Source organism: Rhea pennata, chromosome 1 (genome assembly GCF_028389875.1).
Source record: "Rhea pennata isolate bPtePen1 chromosome 1, bPtePen1.pri, whole genome shotgun sequence".
NCBI lineage: Eukaryota > Metazoa > Chordata > Aves > Rheiformes > Rheidae > Rhea > Rhea pennata.
Window position 1 is genome coordinate 125,962,154 of NC_084663.1, and position 25,684 is coordinate 125,987,837.

Here is a 25,684-nt window from a genome sequence, read left to right on the forward strand (position 1 = left end):
CTCAGAAGTATTTCCCTCCTTGTCTTCCTTTGCCCTCAGTCCTAGATAAGCTCACTGTACAACCAGAACTTCTTTTCTTCTGCAATGTGTTGCTGTCTGCCTGGCAGGGGGCAGATCATGCATTACTAGGCAAATCATGCCCAGATATACTTAGAACGAACAACCCTCTGGTGGTCACAAGTTAACATCACTGAGAGCTAATGCAGCATAATAGCTGGCAGCAATAATTCTGGCTGAGGATAATTTTGAAAACTAAATGTGTTGTGCAGTATGATACAACTAAAGGAAGCATTTGGATGTATATGTACTCCCTCTCCCCAGATGCTGTAGCTTATCTTTAACTCCTGCACAGTAGAATATTAGTAAAAAACATACTCTTGTGAAAGAAGGGTCCAGGTACCAGCATCTCTTTTTGTAGTTAGGAACTCGGATTTTAAATACTTACTGACTCTTAAGACATTCCCTGTTGGATCTGAATTTTCCTTATCATGCTACCACATCTAGATTTTTTTATCTCTCACCAGATCTCTTCTCCTCTTTTTCTTTTTTGACATTCCCGTCTTGAAAAAGCTCTAATCTTCTCTGTATATTGAACTACCTCTATACAACTTTCACAGTTGCTGACTCTTATTTCTTGCCTCTCCATTTGAACAGCTGTTCCTCTAATTTCAGCACCATTTTTTGGACAAATTCTCTTACCCAGCTTACCTCCCAGCTGGTACAAACCTTCTGCATCCCCTTGAGAAGCATTCTTCTCTGTCTTCCTTGTGATTCTACTACAGCTTCCTACAGTCATAGTTACCATTACTGACAACACTGCCCTGTGAACCAGAAAAAAGTATTTGTGTTACTGCCAAGAAATTAGGTATTGGAAATAAGTTAAAAAAAAAAAATCATTCTGAAATCTTTATTGAGGGAAAAACACAAAATCATGAAATTATTTAAATATATATTTCCATTTTATTGAAAGAACTTGAATAATTAATGTAAGGAGGTTTCAGTTAACTTTATAAAGCTTTGAAGGGGGTGGTCTTGAATTCTCATGCTAAAAATTGATTTCCTTTTGCCTCAAAAAAACTCCAAATCAGCAAACTAAAATACAGATTAATTCTGAACAGTTCCCACAATTCTCATTAGAACTTAGTATATGTAGTTAGCTACATGTGACATCAAAAGACATTAACTTAGAGATGAGTATATTGGCATGTTTATAAAGCAGCGTCTAAAAAATTGAGAGAGAATTCTCTGTGTTCTAAACAGAGCAGGATGCAGTTGATGCTTCGCAGTAAGGCTAGGATGCTGCTCGACGAGGCCAGGCATTTGCATTAATATGGATTTCCTAGTACTTCAGCCTCAGAAGGCTTTAGAGTTGAAAAGGCTCTTGACTGGAAAGAACTTAATATTTGTGTTCATTGGCAGTTATAGCCAGAGCTTTACGTGAAAGCAATATTTAAAATATAGGTGAGGAGGTAAACTGGAAAGCTTTCTTAATATATTTTTATACAGAATGCACTCCTTTCTCCTCTGTTTCAATATACTTCTAAAGAAATATCTCTCAAGCAGTGATTACATTTCATTTTTTTTCGATGGCATATAAGGAGATTTAGTCAGCTGAGAGTTTGATTTGCTGGACAGTGTTCTTATTTCAGATGCTCAGTAGAAAAAAATTTTGTTGTAGTAAATATTAAATTCCACTACCAGCTGAAGCTCTCTCATTGCTGTCCTTGGACATAGCTGAGACTTATTGATTGCTAACAGTGATTATTTTTTAGTTTAAATTGTACTGTCGAAGAAGTATGGCTTTATCACTGTGGCTCAGTTTCTGCAAGCAAACTCTCTAGGTAATATTAATCATTCTTTTCTTTGTGCCAGGGAAACAGGCAGCATGTGGTCACATTAAATATTTTCTCTACGACAATCTTCAGTCCTTAGCTGTCACTGTATCCTTTAAAAGAGGGTGACCTGCCTGCTTCTGTTGCCCTGACTACCAGCTGGACTCTGCCAGCAATCTTTTCTTTGCTTTCTGTGGTGGTGGTGGGGAAATCTGAAAAATAGGCAGCGGTGTCATGCAAGTACTGGTAAGGCAGAAAGACAAAATAAGATGCAGGAGTGCAGTGCTTCAAAATGGCATCTTTTTTTCTGTTGGAAAATGACAAATTCCAGCGTCTTGGAAGAAAGACAAAATGCACAGCTGTGTAATAGTGGAGCCTGTGAGGCTTTTATTGAGATAAATGGAGCAAGTCACACCTGTCAGAGCTTATTTCTTAGGCTTTTGTAGGGAAGTAACAGTGTGCTTTTTTTTTTTTTTTTTTTGGTAACCATAATGACATAATTTTTTAATGGAAAAAATAGACTTTGTAGTAAAAGGAATTAATTTTTATGGAAAATCCGCAACTGTGGAATCACAAAATATTCAGAGTATTACTGCTGCATACTGTATACAAGGCAAAGATTTATTTTGGTGTTTTGAATGATGGATTTGAAGTCATATTACATTATTCATTATGGAAGGCTGTTTATCTGTAATATGAAGCTGGGAAATTTTGACTGCACTAAAGATTTGTGTATATTTTAAGAAAAAGCTTATGTTAGGTCTGAGAGGAGGTTGAGTGTGTATTGTATACAGTTGAGGAACATAAGCCTATTGCTCTTCATTGCCATTTAGTTCTATAGTCAGGATTAAATTTTAATCAAACTGATTTTTTTTGATGCATGTTACATTTTCTCTTCTGCTATCACTGCAGAATCCATATGTTAGAGTACCATAAATAGATTTTTAAAATCAGCTTGTACCGATAAATTCAGTGATTTCTAATGCTGCAAGATACTTGAACAGTGTGCACATTATTATGTAATAAATACAGAAGTAGTATCCTTTACAGGCTTGGTTTAAATTAATTTAAAATTGTAAATTAGTTTGCAGATTTAATTGCAATTCCCTGTGAATTTGTACTGTAAAAGTAGGTAGTGTAATTTTAGGGAAGTTTTACATATTATTCATGCTTAATAAACTAGATGATTCCTGGGTTTGACAGTAAAAATTGTACTCAACCTTGAGAATACATACTGTACTACAATAATAATCAGCAAAGTATTTCTTACAAAATGTACTGTTGCATTGGAGTGCTCAGGAAAGATAGAATTGAGGTAACTGCTTTCAAATTTTTTTGAAAATTACTTAAATAAAATAGTATGTTTTTTCTATTCAGATTCTATTCTGCATCCCCCTATCCCCAGCAAAAAGCCTCAAACAACCCTGGCAGCTCTGCTTGAGTTTGCTTATCTTTTTATGCATTAATTTATTTAAAATTCTCATTTTAACCGTCATGGTTGCTGAGGTAGCTGTTCCCCTTTTTCTTTCTTTTGTTATACTGAATATTTATGCCTGAGGCAGCATGCAGTTTTGCAGTGTTCACCCTCCAGTGCTGGGCTTACAGCTACCACACACATCAAACCTATTCCGTGAGTTTTGCAAATGAATTTGGATAGCAGACCTTTCTTGTTCAGACAGCTTTTTTAAAATCTTAAATCTTAAATCTTTTCTTAAAATCTTTAAAATCTTTTAAAATAACTTCTATTTATTTGTTCTGGGATTTCAACAAAGCACTTGAGGAGTTTTATTTTAAATGCCTGCTAAATGAATATTTGCAAGAATATCTGTTTTACTTAAAAAAAAAAAAAAAAAAGTTATCTTCTGAAGATAGTCTAGACAATCTAGACAAGTATGTCTTTTCCTGAGATCATTTGGAGGTGTTCTGTCTGAACCCATACTAAAAAAGTACTTTATATTAAGTGAGTGTTCTCTTCAAAGCTTGTTTCGAAGTCTTTTAATTGCCAACACTATCATGTTGTAGATGATACTTCCTTTCTTATTAATCTGTATAACTAATTTCTATCAGAGCAGTAAAAAATATTTCTTATAAGACATAAACAACTCTCAAGTGTTTGTGGAAAGAATGGTGTATCTTAAGTCATTCTATCTATTCCTACTTGCTTCCCCCCCCCACCCTGAGCATTCTCTTGCTTATTAAGTGTTACCTTCAGAAAGATATCCCAATAAATAAATAAATAACAATAAAGAATACATAGATTATTTTAAAGAGCAAAAACAAAACTGCAAGTCCATTTCAGTAATAGTTTTATGATTTTTTTTTCTTTTAAATATTATTTTTGGAAGGTATAATCTTGTAAGAGATAATTTTTTATTTAGAATTTTAGAGATTAAATCCTAGAAAATTTCTGAAAATAAATTCAAAGCAAAGAATGATTATCATGCTTGCAAAGTGAAGTACTAAAACCCCCCAAGAAAAATAGGTCTTAATTCTCTTTTAGTAATCACGTATGTATGTGTATATACATATGTGAATTATAATACAATTTCTAAATATATGGAATGTTTATAGGAATTTTTTTTCATTTGGAGTACTGGTTAGTGAATGCATACTTAATGAGGCAGAGATATGTATGAATGAGACAAAAGATCTGTGATATGTTCTCAATTGTGAAAAATCCAATTTTATGAGTTATCTTGGCTCCTAATTTACACTAGAAAGATCCTTTAGACAGAATCACAGAATGGTTGAGGCTGGAAGGGACCTCTGGAGATCATCTAGTCCAACCTCCCTGCTCAGCAGGGTCACCTAAAGCATGTTAGACAGGGTTGCATCCAGGCAGGCCTTGAAGATCTCCAGAGAAGGAGACTCCACAACCTCTCTGGGCAACCTGTTCCAGTGCTCTGTCACTCTCACAGTAAAGAAGTTCTTCCTAATATTCAGGCGGAACTTCCTATATTTCAGTTTCTGCCCGTCACCTTGTGTCCTGTTTCTGGGCACAACTGGAAAGAATCTGGTCCCATCCTCTTGATACCCCCCTCCCTTTAGGTATTTGTAGACATTGATAAGATCCCCTCTCAGTCTTCTCCAGGCTGAAGAGGCCCAGCTCTCGCAGCCTTTCCTCATAGAACAGATGCTCCAGTCCTCCGATCATCTTCGTAGCCCATTCTAGCTTTTAAGTGATTTTATGCTACAGACAGGAGCGTGTTCTCCAGGTGAATCTTGGAGTATTTTGTGTAGGTGACTTTTGAGATGGTAGAAGTAGAAGAGCAAATCATATTAGGAGATTTTTATTCAACTGTTTATCATATAACTTAAGCATTAGTTACTACAAATTCTTAGATTGCATTCGTCGTCTTCATTTTAAAAAGTACAATTCTGTATTACAGAAGTTAACCATCAGGTGTGAAATATCACTACAGTTCATGGGATTGTGGTGCTGTTACTAGAAAATTCTCCCCTTATCCCATGCTTTCCTCTTGCTAAACACAAATACATGAAATCTTCCACAATGCTCAATGCACATCTCACCAGGAGTGCTTAATTATTTGTTACAACCTTATTGGAACTCTGAACACTGTAGCACTACATAGTTGCTTCTTATTTAAGCTTTGTGTTGATTCTGGTGTAGGTTAATATATGCCCGAATACCTGGGTATATCCTTCCTTCCTGTAATTTATGTCTCACTCGCACTGAAAATCAAGCACTGTGCATCCTTTTATGCAGCATTTGAAAGTTTGTAAATGTTTTATAACTTCCTTGTACACCTAGTTCTACTACACATTTTAAGAAGCCCACAGATTTAAGACCAGAATACTTTCTGGGGATGTCAGTGTGCTGAAAACAGAGTCATATAATCTGAAGGACTCCAATAGTGATTTCACTGTAAAAATGTTTTGTTCATTTCTTCTGTTAACTTTGTTATGGTTATCCATACCTTTCTGTCTGGAGGGCAGACTGCTCTAATATTTTGGGGCTTGAAAAGACAGAGAGAGGGGCAAAAAAATGCCTCTTTGAAAAGTATACTTTGAAATAAATTAGGCCTCTCAAGTGCATAAAGACAACTCTGGATAAAATTAAATCTGCTATATTTCAGTTTTAAACCCCACTTATTTTGGGAGAGATTCCTGAGATAGTACTATGATCACTGAAAAATCACTGAAAAAAGCTTAAGTAGGAATTCAGTGAGATTCCAGCGAGATTCCGTGACAACGATTTTAAGAGTTTTTTTTTTTTTTTTTTTTCTTTAAATACTCAATTTTGACTCATACTCCCCCTTGATCTGAAAGGCCATTTTGTGAATACTTGGTGTACCATAAAAGCTGACCACCTCTCTTCAGCATTTGAGAAAGACATCCTTAGACTTACATAACTCTGTTTCCTCCCATGTTGGTTATGCATTTGGGACCATAATTACATACTTTTTTTCATCAGGACAGTGGTTGGAAGGGAGCACAACACAATGATGATTTACCAGAAGCCTTATCTATAGCTATGCTGATAATCCTGATACTTTTGGGCCTACAGTGTTTTACTTGGTGGGCAAAGATGGCAGGTCTTTGGGTACACAGTGGTAATAGATAAACATCCTATCAGTATCATGATCAATTTAATTTTAAAATGTCATGATATCTTTTGAAATAGTAATACTATTCAGATAGTTTAAGATGTGCTTGCTATTTCTTTCTTTGAGAAAGTGACCACAATGGTATTTTTGTCCTTTAGGTGGCAGCATATGACTTCACTCTTCCAGTTAATATTCTCCAGGGTGACTTTTCATCGTCACAGCAAAGCTCTATACCAGCAACTCCTATTGGATCTGTAAAGCACATCATTGCTCCTCGGCCACAAGCAGTGACTGTGGCTGTTCCAGTTTGTAGAGTTAAAGCAGTTGGTAGGTAAACTAAGGATATAAACGAGTCATGGATATTTATACCTCCATTTTTGCTTGTATTATAACTGCAAAGAGTTACTATTTAATTGAAAAAAAGAAGCTACAGGATTTAAAAGACTGAAACTTAAGCAATTATTGTATAATTTGCAAATATCTTGGAAACTTACAAAATTTTCACATTTTAAGTTGTCTTTTAAAATATCTATAAAGCTGAATTTGTTGCTATTTCTAAACGTGAGTATTATATGTACTGGGAAAACATGCAAGTTCTTACCATTGCCATTTACCTGTATCAGTTTCCCAGGTCTAGGATAAAAATTGCTATTAATTCAGCAATGTTCGATTTTGTTTCTACTCATTCTTTAGTAGTTCTGGAACTTAACATATGCACCTGGTATTTACAGCCTTTCATTTGAAAGGTGTAGAAAAGTAGTATATGGTAATCTTTCTTTCCAGTGACACCATTTAAAAACTAGGAACTCTAGCTATATTTAAAACACCCTTAAAATGTCTTTCAGCATGGCCCTGATCCAGTCTGGAGACAACTACTGATAATTCTCTCCATTTACTTCTGTTTGCTTTTATATTCACAACTGTACTCTTAGGGCATTTCCAAGTTTGGTTAATGCCCAAAATTACAGGAAGAAATTGGCATCTTCTATGTTTTTTTTTCTCTGCTTTTTTTAGAAATAATTTTTCATTCTCCATAGTCACTTGTTGGATCCTTACAGTCATGTAGACCTGTGCATACTTCAAATGCTTGAATCCACTAGTTTTCCTCTTCTCAGTGCTTTCACATGTATTAACTGTCTATTTGAGAATGAGATTTAAGTGCAGAGCATCTCCCTGGAATGGTGTTCCTGTAATGTTTAAATAACTCGGGAGGTAAAAGCAATTCCTATTTATTAATTTTTCTCTATATTTTTCTTTATGCTATAGACCTTTACTTTTCAATAAATAAGACTTCCCTTGAAGTCTATGAGACTTCCTTTAGATCCCATGATGGGAGTAAATTCATATTGAATATTTCTACATGTATTTAATTTAAAACATGTAGATTAATTCGTACATATGAATGAGATAATAAAACATATCTCTAAATAAAAAATCATGAATTAAACTGACAAACTGGTACTTCAGAAGTGATTTATGTAAGCTTGAAAATAAAACAAAAGTTTATTTCCATTCTGTTTTTGCTTTCTTTGTGGAACAATGAATTTCTGCACAGTCAGTAAGTCTTGCTAATAAATGACAATCTTATCTAAAACTATGCATAGACTTGCTGTCTGGCTACCTAGAACACACATAAAATAGTCATCTGCTCAATCAAAGCTTTTTCTTCAGAGCAGCAATGTGATCCAGCAACAAATAATCATAGTGTTGCGGTGACTATTATTATACTTGGAGTATGTAGAAACATGTAGAATAGAAACAGTTGATAGAGGTGTGACTTTTATTGAGCACTCAGTATTTCACATACTCATACAGATATAGGCAACTAGTCAAACTTTTTGTACTTAAAAAACAAATCAAATTTGTAGTGTTACTACATTCTGACAACTTAAAAATTGATGCTCGTTACTGATTAACCATTTCAGATTATCACTTTAGAAGTGGATAAGATACGTCTTTCAACTTGTAAGTCCTGATTCTGCAACCAAGCAAAAATCTCACTACTCTGTGCACTGTGGTGCATGTATTTTCCACTCTTAATTTTTTTTTCCTATGGCATTTCTCTCTGGTTGACTGGGATTTAGATACGATTGCAGAATTGAGATGGGATTCACAGGATAGTGCAGTTGGCACTTAAATCAATAGCTTATGTCTTGTGTTTGTACTCAGGATTGTTCATCCTGAGAAAAGACTCACAATAATCTCAGAGTAGGCAAACCAGTCTTTTAACTTCAATATAGTCAATACAGTTTCAAGCTATCATAGGTTTATTTATTTATTTTTTTTAAATCAGACTTGTAGACTGTTTCATCATCTGGGAAGGAAAGCAAGACTCTTACTTAAGTATTTGTAAGACCCTTTCCTTGCAGACTGATGTGTTGTATATAATAAAGCTCTGAAAAAGCAAAAAGCCACAGCAAATGAATTGCAAAAGGCTGGTCACAATGTCCTATCATCTCAGCCAGGCACAAAGGAAGAGCACATATTATCAGTGTAACCATCGCATATAATTTTCCTCTTGTTTAAATTGAGCGTCACTTTTTTTTTTTTTTTTTTTTTTGGTGTGGTTGATCATTTCCTTTCCTTTAGCCTTCCTGTGTTTTCCTTATACATGCATTCTCTATAAGAGGTCAGGACTTCATGTCTGGCATAGTAATGCCACACTTAATCATTTTCTTGCATTGAGCAGACCACATTCCTACTTTGAAACGGTATTAATTTGTAGAGTTTATGTAGCTGTGTGTGAGAGAAATACAGGTAACATTAACATTTACATAATATGAGGAGTGGATTAGGAAATTATAATTAAAGGGAGGAGATAATTGAACTAATCAAGGAACTTCCACACTGGGTATGAGACAAACTTGCAGATTTTAATAAAAAGATAGAATATACTGGCTAGATTTATTTTCAGTAGTTTACCCTAGTAAGCAACTACCCCTCTGGCATGATTGCTTCTGACATCTGCGCTTTGTTAGCAGATCCTTGTTCATGCACGCAGGCCTCCTGCCCCCTCTGCTTGACTTCCTACTTGTCGACACAACGCATTCTTGAGCTTGGAGGAGATGATCCTTGAAAATCACCCAGCTCTCTTGGATCCCTCTTTTCTGTGGGCTGTATCCCATGAGAGTCTTCCAACAGATTCTTGAAGATAGATGGTATAAGTCTAGTGTTTAGCTAAGTGTTGGGATTCCTTTAAGTTCCTCCAAATTTGATAGATGAAATATTAAGATCACTTTCATATGACTAAAGGTCACACTAAGAAATTTAAATTACAGTATTTATGCATATAGTATGTTGAAAATAATAAGAAACTACAGCTTTAAAGCAAGTGAAGATCTATCATTCTAAATTTGTACAGAAAAAAATGGTTTTATTGAAAGATTTTGAGGAAATATTTGTGAAAATAATTATGTTTAGCTTTCTTCACTTGTTTTTTTCCAACAGCACTTAGATCACCATTGGAATTCTCCTCAATGGAACTTACATTTTCACTACATTCGGAGGACATATGTTTCAATATAGCTGATAAAAGTCTGAATTCTCAGGTACATAAACATGAGTGTTGTAATTAATCCTGGCAAAATCTTTTTTATAATTTGAAACTGACTGGGAAAAAAATAGAAATCTGGAACTTAAATTTTGATCACGTTCCAAATACATGGTTTTGTATATTTCAAACTTTTCGCATCATCATTCTGTTGAGTTTGGCTAGCTTTAGTAATTAGAAATTTTTCCAAAACTCAAAATTGGGCTCATCCTTGCTTTCTGATATGTGAGGTAAAGCATGTGCAGTATGAGAAACTGACTATAAATTGTGCAAGAAATAGCTTACATGCAAAGACTTTCTGCCTCTACCTTTGCTAGTAAAGTATAGGGAGGCAGTCAGTGTCCCATGATGGTCAGTACATTTAAATGGTACATACAACCCCAGGATGTTGTATGGTGCTGTGGTCTGTGCCCCCTAGCACTCTCCCAAATGATTCTTTGCCTTGATTTAGGATTTTTTTTGGAAAAAGGGACTAATGAGGGTGCTTGGCCACAGCAATTCAAAACAGCTATTCTGTTTTGGAACATAGAGAATTTTACTCTATGAATACAAACCATGCTGTGTCCTTGTCTATCCTTTTTAATTCTTGAAGGCTTTATTTGGAATTTATAGAAACAGAATATGCTTTTGTGCAATGACATTTTCCCCAACTCCTCAAAATCTCTTTCAGGTATTTTCAGAAAAGTGATGGTTATGTAAGGTCAAAGCTTTTTCCTCACTATTGACATATTAGGCATTGAAAGAGTAACTGAGATGGGGAATGGAATCTTTCTCTTTGCCATTGTATTCTCATTGAATTGAAAAAATTGTTTTCTAAAACCTGGGCTTCTAATACTTTTGTGAATTCAACAGATTATTAGAAGCACTGTAACTGGATGATATGGGTCATTATTTAGTTCTTGCAATGCTTCATTTGTATTAGAAAAACTCCCCTCGCTTCTGTTTGGCTAAGGACTCCCACCACAATACTTTAATCTATTTACTGTCCAAAAATGGGATTTTCCATCCTGGAAGGAAGGCATATGGCTTTGTGAATGTGGTGAGTGACTGCAAAGCATCTTGTCTCTGCTGTTAGTCATACTCATTTTCTCATGATCCAGGTTTAATAAACTGGATTCTTCATTGTTCTCTAGTGCTTTCTTGCTTTCCATCTGATCTGATTGAAAAACAAATATTTAATATATGATATTAAGAAAGGTATCATAGTGCTTGTTACTTTCCCTTTTTCATGATTATCCCCCTTTCTCCATAAACATTTACAGAAACTTGACCTGAGGAATATCTCAAGGCAGCAGCTGACATGGAAATTGATTTGCGATAGTCCAAAGAAAAAAAAGGAAGATGATATTTTTAAATTTAGTCTACAGACTGGATTTCTCGATCCAGGACAAAAAATCAGGATCACTGTATATTTCTGCCCTTGTAAGTATTTTTCTGAATTCTGTGGATAGTTTGCTAAAGATACATTTTCATTGATTTGTTTAAATCTGTTCTTGCTATGGATATTAAATAGTACTTTGTTTTGGTGAACTTTGAGTTAATATACCTAGATAACCAAATGAAATGACAAAAGAAAGGCTTTTTGAGGTTCTGAGAAAACAAGACAGCTGCAGACCTAAAACAAGGCACTGAATCACTTGGTTAACATTACTTGGAAAGCCTTTTTGTGCATACAGGGTCTCAAAGTGCTAGGATACCTGAGTTATTTTCAATACTGCCATTGGTTTGACTGAATTAAATGCAAAAAGCTTTCCAAGAGTACCTGGTGGTTTTGTGTGTGTGTGAAGTTCTTTTGTAAATAGCCATTACTTACGTGACAATAGAAATTTCCTTCCTCTAAAGACTCCTCTAAAATTAATGTAGATATGGTATTTTCTAAGTAACATGCTAAGACAACTAGAACCTAAGTAAAAAATATGAAATATATTTCTAGCTAAATTTGGGGGTGTGCGGGAAGATGATAGTCAACTGCGTATTCTAGAAGAGAAATGACAGGACATGAATATTAGTGTTCTACCTTACTCTCTGTCAAGGCTTTGGAAGCCAGACTAATGTAACCTTGCATATGAGCTGATAAAGCTTATCAACTTCTGCAGTGCCTGTAGTATTTAAAGCTATATCGGCAGTTTAAGTGCCCTGTTGGTGGCAAAAAAAAAGTTGTCTTATTGGTAATATCTGATCCTGAGTCAGCAACTGACAATTCCTGTCCTAAAGGAAGATGTTGATATTATTCTTGATGAATATGGTTGAAATCTATAACCCCAAACAAACAGTGGGAACGGTTTAATATAATTAAAAAATTAGAATTATAATAGCCTTACCATGATTCAGTATGGTAAATTGAGATTTAGATGCCGTATTAAATGCTGTTCTACATCCGTGTAGTGAATGTCATGCAAGAGACTTGTTTAGTTGTATGTGTAGCTCTGAATTGCTTCCTATATACAGGAGCAAGACAAAAGCTTGTTGGTAGCTTTTGTCTTAAAGTATATGGTGATTCCATTTCATGAAATGGAAAGTAACTAATACCTAATGATTTTGCATAATTACTTGGAAGATGGCTTGCTTTTAATTGTTTTAATTTTTCTTTTGAGCAGCAAATCCTAACTTTTCAGAAATACTCTTTCTTTGTGCATATATTGCCTAGAAAAATTCTGACTTAATCAGTATCTATAGTGGTTGTTTTTCTATTTCTGTGAAATATCTGTGGAGCATTGTTTTAGAAACTGTGTTTGAGTTAAATTATATTATAAATTAAACTGCTAGAAGAAAGTTAAATTCCATTTTACTGTTGGAAGACTCTAAAGATATTTAGAGCATTTGACTTTTTTTTTTTTTTTTTTTTTTTTTGAAAGAACGTTCTATTTGTCTATTCCCCCTACATTCCTCCAAAGTAAATAAGAAATCCTGAGTTTTGGTCCTGAACCCACACATTTATGCAACATCCATAAAACTCCATTCAATGTAAGACTAAAAAATACAACCTTCCTACTATAAAATTTATACTTAGTGCAATCCTGTTTTGGAACCAAGCACTTTATCCCATCTTCACTCATCTCCACAGGTCCTCAGTCAGGTTTCAATGATAACTTATGTAGGTTGTCATAAATAAAAACAGGTGAATTTTTTTGTTAAAGTATTGGCTTTCAGAGTGATATGAAATAAAAAAAAATCAAGGGTGCTGGTGCATTGAAAGAGAACATTTTCTCAGGATACAAGAAAATGTTAGAATATGAAAATCATAAGGATGGCAGGAAGACCGGACAGAGCGTGGAAGGAAACATCAGAAAAGAATCTGAAGGTTATATGTTTTCAGATGGTAAGCTATACAAAGCTTTATAAATAAGGGCTTGGAATCTCATTTTTCTTTTGAAAGGTACAAGGATCTACTGAAAGCATCTATAGACAGCATGTTTAGACAGAAGAAGAAGAAAGGCTGTAGGTAAACTTTTGAATTTTTGAGAAAGTATTGAGGTGCAAGTCAGAGAAGAGTAGAATAAAGAAGTCAAGCAACAGAAACATATTATGACCGAGGTTTTTGGAGTAAGAACACAGAAGAAAGAGGAGTGGAAGTATAGATGTGGAAAGTGAAAAACAAAGATTCAGAATCTTCTATTGTTCCTCCAGATATATTTAAAAAAAATCTATGTGTAGTTTATTTTAACGGTATTTCTTTAACACATTTTTTCCCTCAATTCATGAATTTCTGTTTGCTTTCCATAGAGTATCAGGCTTTGCTGTAGTCATTCAAATATAACCCCCCCCCAAAAAAAAAAGTTGTATATTTAAGAAGGTGTTCTAATAGAATATGCATATTGTTAGAGTAATTGCAGATCATATTAAAACAGTCAATTGTAAAGAATATTTATAAACTTTCAGATCTGCTGTTGAATTTGAGACACATACTCTTTTAGTAGGTGTTTTAACTGAATTCTGTGTTGATAAAGCAAGAAAATACCTGTTTGAAGTTGTTCACATACGATTGAATCAATGGAGTTTGTTATAGGGGTGCTAAGGATAGTATTAGACTTAAGATAAAAACAGAATAAAGCTACAATTCCAGGTCTCTGGTGGTGATAGGGCTTGAATCAACATACTTGCTCTTTTTCTCCTGTTTCTTTCTAAGTGCCACTTAGCATTAATGACAGTTAAAGCAAATTTTACAGGTTGTTCTAATACTACTTTATGCAGCAGTCAGATAGGGATCACATGCTAGCAAATGAATGATCAGCCATGTGATATCCTATATAGAAGGTTTTTACATTGTGGAACTGTATTAAAAACTCTCCTATAAATGCTCAAGTACTGGAGTGACTATAAAGCAGAGAGCAAGATGCAAGTAAAAGTCAGTGTTTTGAATTACTAAATAAATTTTATGGGTAAATGCGCACACGTATATACATAAAGATGACTAATAAATAATTACTGTAATTTAAGATAATTTATATCTGCTCTGTTTTTCCAAACCTCCTATTTACAGAAAATCATAAATCACTATAAGAATCAATTGCCTTTAATTCAATGTTCTAAGTACTTTCCCATGATTTATAGCCTACTTGTGCTATACCTTCCCTGAAAATAATTACTTTTTCTTGAAATAGAACATTAGACACAACAACCTCCCACAGGAGACCTAATTAAGGAGTGTGTTGTGCTGATCACCTTCATAGGTTTGTTCTCTAGAGTTGCAGTGTGAGGGTGAACAAGCCTTAAAATAAAGTTTGAGTGTGCATTATAGTAATTTGTTTAAATACGCCACCATCTTTATCGTGAAGAGAGTAAAAAATGCTGTGGTATGCTTCCGTGTGTTTTAACAAAGGATGCAAAGTGGTTTATGTAATGCACGGTAATGTAACGCTTCCTTTTCGAGAAAGATTACTCAGTTTAACAGAGATTCTCAAGAACTGAAGGTGTATTAATGCAATCTTTTCTACTCTAATACTCTAATGTATGATATAGATAGCAATAACGATATATGAACAGTTTCACTATATCTTACTGTGCTGTATAAAACTTCTCTCTGCAGAATGGTAAGTTGCAATAGATCTGTGCTGTGGGTTTCATGTAGCAAAAAACTCAAAAGCTGTAGTGAGTTAGAGAGATGCCGTGCCCCCTGGAAGGTGTGGTGATTATGTACCTGAGGGGCACAGATGAACATCATGCCCTCCATTTTTTACGGTTCTTCCTGCACCTGTGGGGAAATGATTGGTTTGCTTTTGTTTTTATTTCCTTTTTATAGGGCCTACCTCTAAGTTATGACTGCTTGCAGCTTTTCTCATTTGAAGTCTGTATTTCAGCGTAAGCAGATTCTTCATTGACACTCATTTATGCTAAAGGTGGATATAGTATATTTGTACTGTGGGATGCATTGTTTGAAAATCCAGGGCAGCTGAGCTGGAAATATTTATTTGAAAGACAAGTATAGAAAGTAAATAACAATCTAATAGGAACTTAAGAGGGTAAAAAGAGCAAGTGATGGTTTTTCTTTCTTCTCACACTCTCAAAAGATCAAAAAATATGCAAATACACATTTAAGATTTGTGGAAGAAACCTTAGACTTGTACTGATACAGAACAGGAAGGACATACTTAAGGAGGCATCCTTCTTAAACTGGCTTTTGCTGCTAATTTAAATTTAAACTGAAATGAGTGGAGTGGAGTGGAGGTGGGGGACTTATAATGTATTTCTCCTACAAAGATGGGTGAATAATGTCAGGAGGAAAACCTATCTATGTGCATAGCTTCATTTCATCAGAAATATATTTTATGTTTCTTTTAAGAAGAGATCTACAGAAATTATAGCCCCAGTAGAGTATGCTAGAGAGTTAGGCATTCTGACCTGGATGGGCTTTCTAGTGCAAATTAGACTGAAAGTGAAGCAGCTGTGATAAATATGTGCACATATGCACTTTGAGAAGTCTTTCTGTGTTCCTTTATTCACAGTTTTCTTCTAAGGTAAAGCAGTAAGTGCTTATTTCCCATAATAACTATGTCCAGAGAAGACAAAGGGGAAATTACCTAAAGAATTCTACAGATTTTTTTTTCTGCCTGTGGCAGAGTTGCCAGTATCGTTAAATCTCCTAAGGAAATTTCTCCTGCACCCCTTGTTGTCTGTCCTATAGAAATTAATGGTGTTGTATCAGAATGATAACAACACCACAAACTCTGATTGTGATAATGAAAGGTGTAATTAATAGAATAAATATATCCCATTGTATTCGATTTAATTTTTCCTGGCTAAGTGATCTGAATACTTACAAAAGATCAGACTTAAATTTTTTTAATTGATGTAATTCTCTCTTATAGCTACGTTTATGAGATCTGCTGCTGGAATTTCTTCTCACTGGTGCCACTAAGAATGGAGCAAAATCTAAGTGAAGTTCATGTAAATTGGTAGATGAATGGGGTGGCAGATGTTTCCAGTTTTGGGAAAAACATGATTTGCTCTTTTGGAGAAAAATAGCAATAGATATTACCTACCAGTGCTAAAAATTTAAATATTTGAAGGGACAAAGCGTGTAACAGGATGGAAAGAAATGAATAGAGATTAGTATAACGAATAAAGGTTTAATAGTAATTTAGAAAGGGTGTTGATACCCATTCTCTTTAAGAGAGTCCTAATTTTAAATCACATAGTGCTTGTTCTCCAGCACCCTAGCTTATGAATTCAATGTATAGTAAGCTGGAATCAAAGTTGTGTGCATGGAGAAGACTTCTGCTTCAGGGCACTTACTGTATTCTTTGGGGGCTAATGATGCAGGGAACTGAAGAATGCCCTTGTGGCCCCACCTTTGCCTTATTTCTCATATATAATGAAATACAAGTTTAGCTTAAGCAGTATTGTTGGTCCATATATCTTTCTCAGTTACAGATTTTATTTGCAGAAGAGCCGAGAGTTCGTGACTTACTGCTAGTTCAGGACATAATTCCCACTAATTTCAAAGTAAAGTTACGTATTCTCAAAACTTTCTGGGCATTTGAAATTAATGAACAAAACTTAGTGGGACCATACATTTTTTTGATCATTCTGAGAACAGTATCATAACATGCTGTATTTTTATTTGCTTATCTGTTTATTAATACCCTCATGGATATTAATAAATATTAATTAGAACTCTCATGGGGTCCTTATATTTTTACATATACAGAATTTTGTGTTTAGTAAGTATGCAGAGCTGCATGCAGAATGTTCAGTTTAGTTGATTAGAATAAGCACTGTTTTGTGTCCGCAGAGTGAGTCAGGAATTCTATGGAATATACATGTGTTCATGTAGTTAAGTGATATTTTTGTATAAAATGGGGATAAAAAGTTTGTGTGGAAAAGCCTAATACAACTATTTTTATAGCTTATGATGGTATGACTTTGGAAATATAGTTAGTACAAATATTCTAAAATGTGAGAGGTAGTGTAAATGACTTATTCTTTATTACAGACATCTTACCCTGTAGTTTCCTTCCTTAAGTTGTGGCACTTATTGGTCATGGGCTGTTGCTTTCCATTACTATATATTCTAGAACTGTAGGAGTATAGGATACCAGAAGCATGGTTTAACTAGAGCGCAACTGTAGAAAATTAGTTTGTGTGGTTCATACATAACTTGTATAGTACCAGTCATCCTTTCTTCCAGGCCTGCCAAATGTTATGTGGTGCTTCATACATCTCCATGAACTTTTTTGATCCTCTTTCGCCTTTCCCTCATAAGAGTACCAAGTGCCAGAAAAAAGATATTGTTTTCTTGCTGTTTCAAAACTTAGCATTGCAACCTTCTCAGCTTTGTAGGGGTATTCTCTCCTGAGACTAGTTTCCATTTAACAGAGAACTAGCCATATTTTTTGAGCATTGCAACAAGTTCCCATTTCATCTGGCTTTCCCCTTAAGAGGTTCACATTTGCTGTTATGATATGAAGGGATCTGCAGGCCATGCTCTGGGCCGCTAGCAGGCTTCCATGAAGCTCCGTTAGCATCATCTCCATGGAGAAATTGACTCTTATGTGGAAGGAATAAGATAAATGTTTTGAAGAGGGCAGGTGTTCTGCTTTGTATATGCAATGGTAGCTGTTTCTCAGGCTGTAGAAAAGATTATTGGAGCTAAGGAACTTGAGGTTGTATTCTGTTTGCTGTAGCATGTGTCCTCATATAGACATAAATGGAAATTACTTATTTTGCTTTTTCTTTCCTTCTTAAACATTAGATGAGGATGTTTCTAGTTCATACTTACTAATCTGTGGACAATGGGAAATTGAAAGGAAGGAAGTCTTTCTCAAAATGAAAAGATTAAACTTTCTGGGTTGCAAAGATAACCAGTAATACCACATAGACTTGCTTCTATGTGAAAAAAATATTCATTAGTTGGCTTTCAAAGTTGTTGCTTTTGCCAGTTCTTCAGCAGGCAAGAATAACTGAAAACTTGGTAAACGACAGTATGTGACTTGAAATAACATTTTGATAGAGTAACAGTTCCTAATGAACCTTGCTTCTGTATCAGTGAAAGAAAAAGAAAGTGAGCTTTTGCTGTTCTGTAGAAAATGGAACCCTGTAATATTTGGAAGGTGTGAGAAGGGATAGAATGGAAGGAAATTGGGAATCCTGTTAGCAGAGGATAATTCAAGGATGTAGTAGAACCTGTCCCCCTGGCTAGTTTAAGGCTGTTCAGCAACAATGTAGGTTTTATAATTGTCTGTTAAAATGATCACCGTCTTATAAAGCCCCAACTATCTTTTGGCTTAGCAGTCAGATGTTACTGATATTTATTTACTTGTAAAATTAGCATTCGATGCACTAATTAATGCAGTTTATTACATGAATGTAATTCTTAAAATTGACAAGTGTGTTATAGTTATCTTCTACATAAAAGCATGTTAATACAGTAAATAGCTCAATTTCAAAAAGCTTTCTACTAATTAAAAATGGATTTTTGATTTGCTGCCAGCAAGTATTTGAAACTCTTAGTATATAATTCATTTAATTTATGTTAAAGTACATCTTGAGTAAGAAGCAAAAGTGATGATAAAAATTTCTTATTCTAACTCATTATTTTAATTGCATGCATTTATGGTAATAAGGTTGGCTTTTTTTGTTTTTGTTTGCTTTTTAGCTTGTCCTGGAGCATATGCGTCTGAAATGTCAGTGTATGTAAATGATAATCCATCTCACTACAGAATAACTTTGTCTGGCACTGTGAAGTCACCAAAAATAAATTTTGATCCCATTCTTCTAATGCTGATGCCAGTTCCTCTTGGTATGAAAACTGAAACAGCCATCAATATTATTCCACAAGATTATTTAAGGTAAAAATCTTGAAGTAAATTTATTATAGAAATCCTGAATAGATCTTGCTTTTGTTTTCTCCTGAAAAAGTGAATTCATATTTGTTTATTACAGTTTGTATTCAGAGGAAAAAGTCTGCATGTTTAAAAGAAAATGCATATAGTTATTATTGCTCTACATTCAACAAAACGATATTTTGTCCTCTACATACTACTGCTCCATGAGGTGGCCATCTTCTGTTATATTCGTTTTGTCACATGATTGTAAAAGTATGTGGAACAGTATGTGAAGAGAAGAATCGTACCAGGAGTTTTTGCTAACTTTAGCCAGATTCTAAGACGATAGTCTTAGTTTTATGTACTCTACAGGTTAGAAAGCAGTGTTTTGAAATCCAACTGGTATTTGGATAAATAGTGACTTTTTTTTTTTTTTTTTAACTTCCCTAGCAAGACTTTAGTACCCAAAAGCACAACACATTTTAAGGATGTCATTTAATATATTAAATAATTCATACATTTTTCATTTTTATGTAGATTACCTGCTTTATCCTGTTGTTAAACTTAAAAGGGACCCTTTTCTTAATCTTCGTATTGTATAATATAACCTGACACCAAATCTATTCCTGTTTGATAAAAATCTTCTCAATCTTTTTACATATGCCTTTTCAAGTCAGAGCGGCAACACTCTTGTGTATGTTTATATAGAAACATTTATTTTCATTCTCTGAGATACAACTTCTCTACATGTAATTATGAGATAATGGTAGTGTTAGTTTAATATGCTTATTTAGGTACCATTTCACTGGCAGAAGAACTGGAGGAAAACTTTAAGATGCGGAAAATTAGACTTTAATCACTTGAAGATAGCATAAATTTCGTTAATCTCTTTTGAGTTGTAGTAATTTATAAAAGTGACTTGTCTGTTGCCAATAATTCACTGGTTGGAACCAAAAGGATTCCCTATAGGCCTGGGTCTACCCATACTTTTATTTGAAGTTGGAACCTGAAACTACATAACCAAGGAAAGAATCTTAATATATCTCCAGGGATTTCTACTTCCTATTGTTACTGTAAAACTTTTTGAATATTAAAATACCTTCATGTATGCTAATACTGTGTAATCAATGTAAATGAAAGCTTTGGCTGTAGGAAACCTCTGAGAATACACAAATAAGGAACTAATGTTTAAGCCTTTTGTATTGCAATAGTTAGGAGAAATTGTTATCCTTGGGATGTTGAAATATTGTGGGTCAGTATTAAACATCAAGATAACATTTGTTAAACAAACAAACAAAAAAAAACCCCAAACAACATACTAGATGCTGAAGGATTTTAATTCTTCAGTTAGTTTCAATTGACTAATGCTTCAAAACTGAAGTATATTAATATACTTCTGTATATAATTATAAAAAGCAGTTTCATAAGTGTATGTTTCACCTTTATTACTGTCATCCTGTGAGCACAAAAGCCATTATTATTGTTTTTTAACACAGGCAATCACGAATTCAATTTGAACTTCCAAAGCTTGAACTTGAAGATGGTGATAGAATTTACCCTTTTTCTATACAATTCCCAGGAGGACAAGATATTGTTGTTTCATCAGATGGCACAAATATAGAACTAATTTGTCATATTGGCTTTAGCTCATCTAAGCCAGTGTCATTTTTTGGGAATATATTCTTCACTGATGAAGAAGGAAACAGGTAAGGCGTTCAGTTCAAATTCATGTGGAGGCAGGGTCCAAACTGACAAAGATTATAAGACACAGAACTCTTATTATGAAGTGATTGAGTAAAGATCTGCAAAGATATTTTGAGAAAATGAGAATGAAACTTAGAAATGTATTCCTTTTTTATCTGGATTACCACTCAAAAACTCAAATTCAGCTTTGTTCTTTAAGGTAAGATTTGCCTAAGTTACTGTTTTAATGTCTTGTATCTCAGGCACATCTTTACTCTTTAGAGTTAACTAAGGTTAACTCTTATGTCTGCTTATGCCTTTTCAAATTACTTTGGAAAAGCATGCTCTTGAGTCGAGAAATCTCAGTGTTTTCCATTCCAGAGTATTTTGCTTTTTTAAAAATACTCTCTTAAAATTTTGCAATATATTTTAAGTTTTTTTGGAATCTAAAATGAGGGAACACCAACATCAGATCTGATCTTCATGTGAATTTAAGCTTGTATAATGACTTTTTTCATGATGAAAGCGTCTTCATTCTCAAGCTTTTAAAAAAAGCTTATATTCATTACATATTTTTTTTTTATCACATTAAGAATAAATTCAACTTTCTGTAGAGCTACATAAACCTTTCAGAGTTTGTTTTGGGAAGCAAGTAGACTCCAGTAGCTTGTAATGATTTTGGGGGCTGGGGACAAAATGTCTTTGTACATGTGATTTATTCATTCTTAGCTTCAAAAGTAGAGGTGGGGAGACATTCTGTGGGGGGAACTATAGTTGAAGTCAGAATTTCATTTTGCTAGTAGCCAGCAAAGAATCATCTGCAGTTTGTTATACAGCAAAGAATACTGTCTCAGTGTTGTTTCAAACAGATATCCCTCCCTCCTTGTGTATGTCATTCTTAGATCTTCTGCTCTTGTATTTTTATCTCCTAAATCTTAATTATCCTAAATCTCATGCTATATCTTAATTTTGCCTTCTCTGTTTTTCCTGTAAGCTTTTTAGGACAGGACAGTACATTACAAGTTTATGTACTCTGAGCTGAGTTATATGCTGATCTCTAGTTCTTTCTGTAATGTTGTTAATCAGTTACTATATTGGGAATCTGGAGGGTACATAAGATCAATATGAAATCCTTTGGGTCATTGCATCTAATTTATCTTTGGTGTTTCAGGCTGTTGCTGTTTTCGTTACGGATTTGAAATGTGCAGTAGTGTTTTTTTATTTTCTCAGGCTGATGAAAGAGACGTGTGTGTGTGTGTGTGTGTGTGTATACTTATGTATATAAAAATATTGTATGGAACTGGTGTTAGTCATACTACTTTTGGTGCGAGACACAGAACTGGAGGCCAATATATAGGAAGCTGTGTTGATGTCTGCCTCCCTTCATTTAGTGCTCTCCAGAGTTTTCTGTACTGGCTTAGACTTTCTGGATAGCAGCATCAGCAGAAGCAGGCACTATCAGAGAAAAGGGATAAAGGACAAGGGTACTCCATTAGATTTCCCCCTTCCTTTCTCCTTTCCCCTCCTTCTTCCCCTTCACCTGTCCCCTGTTTGCAACTCTCTGTGCTACTTCGGAAAGCAGTTTAAGTTTTTGAAAGTACTGAAATGATTTGGAAATGTAAACCCTATATTCTCCCCCCCCCCCCCCCCCCCCCAATCCTTAGGCACTTATGTGGTCTAATTTCTATTAGACCTAAATTCCTGTAGGACAACACATCTAGAGTTTGACAGCAATTTAAATACAATGTTCTTACTAAAATCCATCTCTTTAAAACACTTGCATCTATTTAGATTTATTCAGGTGAAAATAAAAGATTCCCCCTTTTCTTTTGTTCGGTTAGTTAATGACAACTGCTTTTTTTTCACAGTTGCAACTTAGTGATGAAAACATTGCAAGCTTGAAATATATACACCTTATTTTGATTTTAAAGCAGCAAGATTTCCCCTGCTCCGAGTAAATGGAGATCCAATTTGTTATTAAATGTTCTATATGAAAATAAACATTTAGAATTTGTCCCTTTAGTTCATCTTTCCCCTTTGCTGGATGAATAAGTACACGCAAGAAGAGGAAAGATAAATACTGTTGTGATTAAAAATCATTCCTGCCATTACTATTTTCAGTAGAATAACTGTTTTGAGGATTAAATGTTTTGCTTAGAATGAGCTTTTTCCTAAGCATAAATTTAATTTTTACAATATTTTGATGCAAAAGCTGTGAATGCTTCAGTTATTGCTGCACACATAGGAATAGTGTTTTATATTTTTCTCACTATATATTATCAGCCAATAATCTAGTTTGTGTTCACATTTTATGCACTTCTAAGATCTAATCGTAGTGTGGGATGGGATTCATAAATGTGTACTAAAACTTGTAGTAATTACGAGAAAAGGATAATTTAAACTTACGATGAGGTCTGAAATATCACTGTTGAGCAGGCACAATATTTAGTTTTAATAACTGTTTTTATATGATGCAGTAGCGGCTTCTCTAACCTTGTTATAGAGAAATAAGCCTTTCTATTGTGTAATAAACTTTATCTGTGTTGCCATTAAAATGAAACAAAGGATACCCTCCTCCACTTAAAAGGAAAGTTAATGTGTTTTTGAAAAAGAAGAAATAAAACAGTCATCAAAGACCATCCATGCTTGGAAAGACATGAAAAAATTCTTGCTTGGGAATGTCAAAGCATCTTAAAATTACTGCTGTACTTTAAAATGTAGTTTCACCAGGTATCTGGTGAAAGACGTAACAACACTGGTTTACCAGTGCAGATGTGATTCCCTCATAACGAGTTGTGCATGTATGGGCTGTAGCATAAGATGCTATAGAACCTGAATAAAAATGGATGAAATAAAACACCATCCAAAACAAAGAAATTCTGTGTGCAGTATTGGTCAAAGTAGCAATAATATTTGTAACAGCTTTTGGGAAAATTATTTTTATCAGAATGAAAGGAAGTCTTTCCTTTAACTTGAGACATCTAAATAGATGCCCGATTCTCTAATTCACAATATAGAATTATTATTCTAATGAAACCTATGATAAATTACTCATACTAGGATTCTTTTTTCTCTCCTGCATTGGAGACTTATGGAATATGTTCAGACTTCAGACCTGATTCACTTACCTGAACATTTGAGCAATTAATTTCAAACTGTGCAACTTATTAATTTAAACTGTTCTGTTAATTTGAGTCTTTAGGAGGACAGGATTTTGGAGCTTTCTAAATCTTTAGTAATAAAACTGTGAAACAAAGAAATAAACCTAAAAGGTAACTGATCTTGAATAGGTTCCTGTTTTGTTTGATAGTCCATGAGATCCTACAGTGTCAATTGCTGAAAACATCGTATTCATTTGTCAAGTATATTCTTCTTTTGCATTTCATGAGACTATGCATTATGACTATTTGCAAGTATTACTGCAAAAATGTCAATTACATTGACTCAAATTAAACCAAATTAAGATATCTATTTTTCAGTTTTCAAAGTAGTAGTATTTATTTTTAATAGTTTAAACTTAAAATTTAAATTTCCACTCCTGATAAAGTATTTTGGGATGGAATTAAAATATGTGAATTAAAAACTAAGTTATTGTTATAGGTTGGTAAATCATCATCTCTTGTATTGAACTACTTGGAAGAGCAGCCTTAACTTCTCAGAAAATTTAATTCTAGATATATTTTGAAGCATGAATACTGAGGAGAAAAATGCTGTTTTGGTGAGTTTTTACTTAGGCTTTGTAGTGTATCTCTGTTCCAAATTCATCACTCCAATTCAGTAGGAATGATTTGCGTGGTTCAAATAAATAATACTTTTTTTTTTTTTTCCTTTTTTTTTAATTTTTTTCCCTTACAGGAAAAATTAGTGAACCTTAGGAGAGAGCATATATTGTTGAATTAGGCTATTTTAGAGAGAACATTTGAGAGGTGATAGGCAATCATGTTTTATAGCAAAATCAGGCTATATATACTATATACAAAAATAAAAGAAAACTGAAGAAGAATGTAGCTGTCATTTAGGCAAACAATTTACTATGTGTATAGATTACATTAAATGGATAATAAGAAAGTGCATCAATATTTATTTAATGACTGCCTTACATTAGAGTTTGCAGTTAATATCTAATGCTATCTTTAATCTCTGCTCTCCCTTACGCTCCTTTTACTTCAAAAAATAATAAAAGACATTTCATTGCATAGGGTTGACATAGGTACATAAATAAAAAATAACATAAATCCAAGAATATTGTAAACAGATACCTGAGAAAGGGAAGGAAAGTTGTATTTAGATAGGAATTTTTTCCTTCAACTTGAAAAAATAAATGGAGGACACCCTCCCTCTTCTCCCACCTTGTTGAGAATATTGCATGTTTATATTTTTGGCAACCAGTTGTGATGATATCTTTTTTGTTTGCTATCTGAGTAGATAAATGTTTTAGCAGGAAACAGATATTATCTACTGACCTTATTGAGAAGACTTTTACATTATTTCTTTCTAAAAGATGAGTAATAAACAACATGTATGTTTTGTGTCATATAAACAAAGGAAACTGTGCTCTGGACAGCAAAGTATCCAAAAAAGACCTCTGTGGTGGGTGCATGAATTACTGTGACTTTTATGACATAAATGTACTGAGATCCTCGCCTTTCGTGTTCTGAAGTTGTAGATTTTTCTTTCTCTCTCTCTCTGGGAAGCTAGGGAAATTTGTGTAATTTCTGATACTATTCACATTATTCATAGCTGGGACTTTAGGAAGAGAAGATTTGGGCATCTTGGGCATCTAAGCCT

General features: G+C 34.1%; 1 protein-coding gene across 1 annotated transcript in view; it reads left to right on the forward strand.

Moving 5' to 3' along the window:
* The window catches only part of CFAP47 (cilia and flagella associated protein 47), a 362,418-nt gene that overhangs the window by 39,336 nt on the left and 297,398 nt on the right, over positions 1-25,684 (forward strand). The window contains exons 23-27 of the mRNA XM_062577000.1: positions 6,559-6,727; positions 9,848-9,948; positions 11,213-11,372; positions 19,045-19,237; positions 20,710-20,919. Coding sequence (XP_062432984.1) covers positions 6,559-6,727; positions 9,848-9,948; positions 11,213-11,372; positions 19,045-19,237; positions 20,710-20,919 — 833 coding nt within the window. The remainder of the gene's footprint in view (positions 1-6,558; positions 6,728-9,847; positions 9,949-11,212; positions 11,373-19,044; positions 19,238-20,709; positions 20,920-25,684) is intronic.